The sequence below is a fragment of the Equus asinus genome, chromosome 20 (genome assembly GCF_041296235.1).
Source record: "Equus asinus isolate D_3611 breed Donkey chromosome 20, EquAss-T2T_v2, whole genome shotgun sequence".
Taxonomy (NCBI): domain Eukaryota; kingdom Metazoa; phylum Chordata; class Mammalia; order Perissodactyla; family Equidae; genus Equus; species Equus asinus.
Genome location: NC_091809.1, coordinates 40147907 through 40156754, shown reverse-complemented (window position 1 = coordinate 40156754; position 8848 = coordinate 40147907). Strand labels below are relative to the sequence as shown.

The 8848-nt window shown below is 35.1% G+C and overlaps 1 protein-coding gene and 1 pseudogene across 2 annotated transcripts; both read left to right on the top strand.

Annotated features, from left to right (window-relative positions):
• Nucleotides 1-603: 603 nt before the first annotated feature.
• LOC106836018 (olfactory receptor 8G1-like) lies at nt 604-3028 on the top strand. 2 transcript variants are annotated; one of them, XM_070491491.1, is made up of 2 exons: nt 604-613; nt 2103-3028. In XM_070491491.1, exons 1-2 carry the CDS (start codon nt 604-606, stop codon nt 3026-3028), a joined length of 936 nt encoding a protein of 311 aa, XP_070347592.1. The 2 variants fall into 2 exon arrangements, with proteins under 2 accessions (XP_070347592.1, XP_014704113.2); XM_014848627.3 differs by lacking the exon at nt 604-613 and having other exon boundaries at nt 2084-3028.
• A 3316-nt stretch (nt 3029-6344) lies between these two features.
• LOC106835983 (putative olfactory receptor 8G3) lies at nt 6345-7225 on the top strand (annotated as a pseudogene).
• The last annotated feature ends 1623 nt before the right edge of the window (nt 7226-8848 follow it).

Below are 8848 nucleotides of genomic sequence, written 5' to 3'. Positions count from 1 at the left end.
ACCTTTTCTGGACACTTCATATATATGGAATTATAAAATAGATGGTCTTTTGTGTCTGTTTCTTTACTCAGCATAATGTTTTCAGGTTCATCTATGCTGCAGCGTGTCTCAATAGTCCATTAATTTTTATTGGAGAATAATATTCTGTTATATGGATATACCACCCTTTGTTTATCCATTCACCACTTGATGGACATTTGGATGGCTTTTACTCTTTTGACTGTTATGAATAATATTGCTGCTCTAAAGATTCATGTACAAGTTTTTATATGGACTTTTTTTCAATTCTTGTATGTACATTGGAGTAGAATTCCTGGATCAAAAGTAACTTTATGTTTAACATTGAGGAATTGCTGAACTGATTTTCTAAGTGGTTGTATCATTTTGAACTCCCACCAGCACTGTGTGAGCATTCCAATTTTTCCAGATCCTTGCCAACACTTGTTATTGTCTTTTTGATAATAGTCACCCTAATGTGTATGAGGCAATATCTTATTATAGCATGAGAGCAGAGGCAGGCTGCAGTGTGAACTAACACAGGAGAGGATGTAAGACAACATCCGTTTCCCAAAACAGTTTCAAGAATGATGGCCCATGTGGTGAATGAGCATAAGTGTGAAATTCTGCAAATATATGGGATGACATTTGACCTGTTTAATTTGAGCATTTTGAAAATATGGCTGAGGATATCATCTGCACTGGAGACACATGAGCTATGTTTATACTAAACATAGCTAAAAATCATTTTGAAATTTGGAAGGTATTAATTTGGACTAATAATTAAATATAACTTCTGGATATTTTGAGTACACTGTTTAAAATACAAAATGTGCTCCAGTCATATTTTTAAGACAGATATTTATCCTAGTTTTTATGCTTATTTTATCCTTGAGTTCAGAACTTTGTACTTCTAAACTACTGTAAGATTTTTAATATCTTTTCTGAAAAAAACATCTGAAATGTTAATAATTTATTAATTTATGGAAAGTATGTTTTGTCATTTAAAATTTATTTGTGAAAAAACACTAAATGGTTTTTATATACTAGAAATTAAATATACAAGGCAAAAACTCAAGTTCTACTATATGATCTAAAATGATAAAAACAATCATTAATATTTCTTTGAATATTTCTATGCTACATCGTACTTGTACTATCTTATGCATATAATTTTGAAATTAAATGCACTTAATCACTAATTTTTTTTGAAAGTTCATCTATTGTACTTTATTACAACTATTTTAAACATCAGAACATAAGTCCTGAGTGTCACAGACCACATCAGGTCATACAAAGTACTTGGCACATGGTGAGTACTCCATAAGTGTTTTTGAAATGAATGAATTTGCACTTTAATATTTCACACTTATGAATCTTCATTAGGAAACTCATTTCCTTCCTGGATGTGGAGTTCAAGTTGAATGACAGACTTATTGTTAGCCATCCGGTTAATTTCCAGAACCACTATTTCTGCATTTTTGAAGAGGTACCACTAGTGAACATACTCACTACAAGGGAATCCATTCTGGATCAGTTGTTGATACACTATTGTCTATTCTTACATGACAAGAGACAAAGATAGGAGGGCAGACATGAGGAGCTAAAATAAGAGATGGAAGATGAAATAGACGGGTCTCATCTCATATCCTTGATTGTTTCCTTATTACATGCTTAACTATGGACAAATATCCAACCACTCTAAGCCTCAGTTAACTAATATGTAAAATAAGCATGATAGTATTTCCTCCGCAGAACAGTTGAGAGGAACATACACAAGTCATGGAAAGTTCTTATAACACTCAATCAAAGTCAACAGAAAAGTTCTTTGGATGGTCACAGACTGGGCACTACTAAGATCCACTCTAATAGTGTAGAATAAAAAAGGAATAGTTCTACCTGATATTTATTTGCATGTCCAATATTAGTGAGATCTCAGGGTCTTTGGCCACTGACATAGATCAGGGACAGACAGAGAACTGGAGCTACCTGGTTGAAGACTTGAATTCTGCTTCACACTACATTGTGTGGTGAGAAAATAAATACCTACCATAATTTTTCTTCTTCTCTTCCTATGTAAAATTCCCAGAGGAAGATGGTAGCAGGAAATCATTCCACAGTGACTGAGTTCATCCTCGCTGGACTAACAGAACAGCCGGAACTCCAGTTGCCCCTTTTCTTCCTCTTCCTAGGAATATATGTGGTCACGGTGGTGGGGAACCTGGGCATGATCACACTGATAAGACTAAGTTCTCACCTGCACACCCCCATGTACTATTTCCTCAGCAGCTTGTCTTTAATAGATTTTTGCCAGTCCTCCATCGTCACACCCAAAATGCTGGTGAACTTTGTAACAGAGAGGAATGTTATCTCTTACCCTGCATGCATGACTCAACTCTATTTCTTTCTTGTTTTTGTTATATCAGAATGTCATATGTTGGCTGTAATGGCATACAATCGCTATGTAGCCATCTGTAACCCATTGCTTTACAATGTCACCATGTCTAATCAGATCTGCTTCCGGATGGCAGTTGGGGTGTATATCATTGGCTTGACGGGTGCCACAGCTCACACGGGCTTCATGCTAAGAGTACTTTTCTGCAAGGCTGATATAATTAACCCTTACTTCTGTGACATTTTTCCACTACTGGAGCTCTCCTGCTCCAGTACTTACATCAATGAGGTGATAGTTTTGTGTTTCAGTGCCTTTAATATCCTTACCCCAACTGTGGCCATCCTTGTCTCTTATGTCTTCATCATTGCCAGCATCCTCCGCATCCACTCAACTGAGGGAAGATCCAAAGCCTTTGGCACATGCAGCTCCCACATCTCAGCCGTTGCTATCTTCTTTGGCTCTGCGACATTCATGTACTTACAGCCATCATCAGTCAGTTCTATGGACCAAAGGAAAGTGTCTTCAGTGTTTTACACCGTGATGGTGCCCATGCTGAACCCTTTGATCTACAGCCTGAGGAATAAAGATGTCAGGATAGTCCTAAATAAAATCCTTGAAAAAAGAAGTTTCCTTTGAAAAAAGATATTTTATGTTAGCAAAAATTTATAATTCCTCGAGAAGTTTTGATAAGGAAACAGTCCAGAGACAGCAATGTATGTCCACAAGTAATGAGATTTTTGCTACTACTTGATTACTTGGAAGAAAAATATCAAAGCATTCATAGTGTCAGTCACATGGAGAACCGCATCATTTCTGGGAAGGCCCAGAGTCTATCTACCCATAATAACCCATGCTACCTCTAGTGTTAGTGGTATAGTGGTGAGCACAGCTGCCTTCCATATTACCTCTAAAAATTTGTAAAAAAATGTTCAAAGGCCTCCATGTGGGTTATTATATTTTATATGCATGAAATATGGCACTTTTTTCAGTAAGACATCTATCTTAAATCAGGAAATAAATCCATCTCGTCAGTATTCTTTGATATTCTCCATAGTTTGTGCCCCTGGCCTTGTTTACTAATAAAATCATCATATCATATCACCCAACCTTTGCAGAGGACTAGTTGGCTTTGATCATTGGCTTCACATGAGATCAACATCAGTGACTCAAAATAATTGCCAAAGGAGACTTTTAGTCTTTGACCCTGTTAGCATGAAGGAGGCCTGCAAGGTTAGTACTCAGAATTATCCCTAAGCATTTTCAGGTTTGTATTTTCCTTCAGAGGAATGTAGAAGAAAAAACACAATGCTGAACTCTCTGGGAATAGGGAGGGGTATGTCTGAATCTCAGTCCTTGACTGTTAAAATCCTAGTTCTGCTACTCTAGGTCCTCCCAGTACACATAAAGATGCACATAGCTCTTTATCCATCTTCAACTGTCCTCATTCTAATTTCACATTCCCTGATGAGTACAGGTTCCTTTATTATCTCCCTGTCCTGTGTAATATAAAAATATGGCAAACATCTTTTGTTCACTCATTTCAACTCAGGCAGACTGAGAGCTTTGTTCACTTGTATTGAGTCCTTGTTAACTTATCTCTAACTTTCCTTCAATGACTTTATTAAACACATATTTATTGAGGCTCACTATATACAAGGCACTATGCCAAACACTGTGTTGGATTCACAGTCTAGTATAGAAGAAAAAATAAGAAGCAACTCAAAATAATTAATACAGTATTAATTGCTTAATGTGAATACAAGAAACATATTCAAGAACACATAGAAAATGATCTTGTTAACTGAGGCTCTCACTATTAAAGTCTTTAATTAAAGGATCTTAACTATTAAATAGATTTTATAGAAGACAGAATGGAAGAAGAGAAAAGCTAAGGGAATATGATGAGTCAAAACTGAGTCTACCAAATACTCTTTTGTGTAATAGCTAAATCATATGAATCCTATGTTCCCTTTGGGACATAAAGAAGCATACTTTTCTTTTTTGCCAGATTTAAATGTTCAGTGATGAAGAAATTGGTTTGGACTTTATTTGGATACCATGGAAAATATTGATAAGATATTAATATTAAGTAAAAAGTTCTAAATCTCTGTATTATTGTGGGTATTAATGGAGAGGAACAAGAATAAGATATACTGAGGAAAACAAATTAAAACTCTGATTGCCATTCTGGGAATGAAAATGTTGGGAAAATAAAATATATAACAGAAAGAAACTCAATAGATTACAGTTAAAGCAACATTGACATTCATTAAGTTCTTACCAAAAGCCAGGAACTAGTCAGCATCTTGCAGGCATCATTTAATTTAATTTTTATGTTACATAGAATTAACATTTCCACTTTTCAGAGGATTGGAGCAAGTATGGAGTTAAGGTTAAAATCCATGACCAACTTAAAATCAGGAGCTATTAGAATTATGAAATCATGAAATATTGGAATTGGAAGTGTTATTAAAGATGATTTAATGCAGCCACCCATCTAGGGCTTAGATCCTTGAACAATGTCTGCTAAGTCGCTATTCGGGCTGTATTCTAACATTTATGACTGTAGGATCATGATATGTCTGACTGCTAGGATGTTCTTTGATGAAAAACCAGATATTTCTCCCTATACTTTCCAGCAGTTTGTTTTACTTCACTCTCAAGAAGACATATACGAGTCCAAGACTTCTTAAACATAGCAATATGCTTGACATTTGGTAACAACTGTCATGTGCCACATGATTTTTTGCTTTGCTAATTAAATATCCTGAGTTATTTCAGCCATTCTTCACAATAAGATTTCTAGATAATTTTTCTGAATTATCTAGTTATTCTATATCACATAAAGTACCATACTCCAAATTGAAAACACTAATCCAACTATTGCTTGAGTGTTAATTAAGGATACAAATTTCCATTTTCTAGAATCTACTCATTTTCTTTGCAAATATAAGTGAAATATAGATTAGTCTTTTTAGGAAAACAGATCACATTGTTGACTAATTGTATTTGTATGTGTTTACTAATCCATATCTTCATCATCTTTAAATGTTATAGACAGTACATACAAAATACATGATAAGAAGACACCTAGTGTTTTTGTTCCACAACCTTTCTCATATTATGAGAAAAAGAGTAGTTTTCTGACCTCCACCACTGTAACCATGCAGTCCAATCAATATAAATCATTCATAGTCTACTTCTTGTCTGGCCACAGTGGTGGAACACATGACCTAAATTTAAGTCATTGTGTTACTCCCCTGAGATTATTTAAATAAGAAACAAAAGAAGACAATACTTTACTCTTGGAAAAGCTGTTGAGATATAAGTATGTTATATTCTTGCCTTGTGTTGTAGTAGGGCTGGGTAATGGAACACAGGACATACAGAAGAGTAGAATTTCAGGTGAAACAACACTGATAGTTGCCCAGTCCTTCAAGTATTTTGAGAAGGAACTCTAGCAAGGAAAATAGCGCAGACCAAAATAATTTTTTCACAAATTTATGAATCCTTTGTTTATTAATTGTAGAAAGTGTTTGCTGCTCTCTTCTTGAGTCAGATGAAAATTTAATCATTGTCTCATTTGACAGGCAGGATATGAACATGTACATATAGAATATATGAAAAAAACAGAGTCTTCAGAAATAACAGTAATAGCTTTCCTATTAACTGACTCAAGAATCCATAAACTTGTGTTTAAAAAAATAGAAATATCTTAATGATAAGTTTCTTGAATTTATGATTCCTTCTCGGGTCACCTGGTGTGATTGCCCTAGAGTAGTGGAAGACACTCAAGATATACCTGCATTATGAGTCTCCTCTGATGAGGGATAAAATAATGATCTCCAAAGAGTTACTCTCTCTCCCTTTCACACACACATTCACATGTGCATATACACGCTCAAATACATTCATTTTCTCTTTTTTATACTTAGAACTCTATGAGAGGATAATGGACCCTAGAAAGCATTCCATAGTAACTGAGTTCACCCTCACTGGGCTAACAGAACATGCTGAATTCCAACTACCACTCTGCCTCCTCTTCCTAGGAATCTACGCAGTCATGGTGGTGGGAAACCTGGGCATGACCACACTCATTGGGCTCAGTTATTACCTGCACACCCCCATGTACTATTTCCTCAGCAGCTTGCCCTTCATCAGTTTCTGCTAGTCCTATGTCATTACCCCCAAAATGCTGGTGAATATCATTCAGCTCTATTTCTTCCTTATTTTTGATATGGCAGAGTGTCACATGTTGTCTGCAACAGCATATGACCACTATGTTGCCATCTGTAACCCCTTGTTTACAACGTCATCATGTCTTATTAGATCTGCTTCTGCCTCACATTGGGGGTTTATATTTTGGGCATCATTGATTTACAGTCCATAAAGCCTTCATGTTCATACTCCTTTTCTGCAAAACGAAAGTGGTTAACCATAATTTCTGCAATCTCTTTCCAGTCTTGGAACTATCCTCTTCCAGCATCTATCAATGAATTATTGGTTCTGAGCTTGAGTGCATTTAACATCCTGATTCTTGCTTTAACTATCCTTGCCTCTTACATCTCCATCCTCTCTAGCATTCTCCACATTCGCTCCACTGATGGCATGTGCAAAGCCTTCAGCACATACAGTTCCAACAACTCAGCTGTTCCCCTTTTCTTTGGATCTGCTGCTTTCATGTACCTGCAGCCATCATCTGTGAGTTCCATGGATCAAGGGAAAGTGTCCTCTGTGTTTTATACCTAGTTGAACCCTGTGATCTACAGTCTGTGGAATAACGATGTCAAATTTGCCCTCAAGAAAATTCTGGACAGTAGAATACGTTCATGATAGAATTAAGGTCATGAGGTCATATCAGAAACAGAACTTTGGTTTGCTGAAATGTGTAATTTATTTGTTTTTATGTGAATTTTTTTGGAAATTCAATGACGTTTTTCCATATAACACACCTCCAAAATCCCTCTCCAGCCCACTTCCTTTGAACCTATGTTACAATTACTATACATGGAGAAACAAATACTAAGAATAAAATCAAAGACTCCTGAGACTTATAGGAGCTCTATTTTATTTTTTTAATAATAGTCCAAATAACAATAAGTACCATGATAATGATTTTGATGAAGATGATAGTGGCAACATATGTTACTGAGATTTTCTAAAATAGCAAGCACTTTGCCAAGAACTTTAAACAGGTCATTTTATTTCATATTTAATGTATTCCTTCCTGGCAAGCCCTAAATTATTCCCTTTTTTTAAAATGAAGTAATTGAAGTTTTACTTAGTTTGAGTAAATGTTTAGGGTCCAAAACATAACAAGTGATCAAGTCTATTGACACCTGAAGCCATGATTTCACTGAAAATGGTATTTGAGCCCCAGGTAATTGTGGGTAGGTCTAAAGACTTCCTGAAAATTCCTTTCTACATATAATACATCTTCAGTTATTTTATGACTGTGTTGCTATGCTCTGGATATCTTCCATGGTATTTCAACTTTATTTAATTTTATATAACAGAAATCATCAAAATTCTTCAAATGTGCTAATCAGAGCAAATAGAGCAGAGCTAGATATTAATTATACTCTCAATATAGAGACCCAAATTATTATACTTGATAGAAACAATTTATATAAAAGCAGCCCCAAAATGCCGTCTTATCATTATACCAGTAATTCTACGGCTATTTATAAGGCAACTGCTCATGGAAGTCAAAAATCCTGAGAAGTTGTATCACTTTCATGTAGTTCATGCTTTTTTGCCCCATATTTTACAAATAGTTATCAATTCATGTCAATTTGATCTTTCAAACATCTCTTCACTTATCCCATTTTATTGCTTTTCTGCTTCTTGGCATTTAACATCTTGTATCTGTGAATTTACATGATGTATTAAGTACTTAATTGCCTTTTGTCTCTCCCAAGTTCAAACCATCCTATTCATTATTGTCTGATCAATATTCTTGGATGTTTTTCTGTATTATTCACCTGCAAGGTAACTTGTAGTGTTTTATACAGTTTACAAATATAGGAGAAAATATATAATATGTCTTTATTGTACCTTACCATCCTGTTGATGTTGTAGCATAAGTGCCTTAAGTAATCTTCAGTAATCTTCAGTCTTTTTCATTCTTTTTTCTTTATGCTGCTCTGGTTGAGTGAATTCTATTGTCCTGTCTTTGAGTTCTCTGGTCCTTTGTTCTGCTTCAGCTAGTCTGCTGTTGAACTCTTCTAGTGCCTTTTTCATTTTAGATATTGTATTCTTCAGCTCTGTGACTTCTATTTTGTACCTCCTTATATTTTCATGTCTTTGTTGAAATTCTCACTTTGTTCATCCATTCTTCTCTCAAGCTCAGTGATCATCATTGTCATTATTTCTGAACTCTTTATCAGGTAAATCACTTATCTCCATTTAACTTTTTTGAGGTTTTGTTTTTTGTTGTTTTGTTTGGAACATATT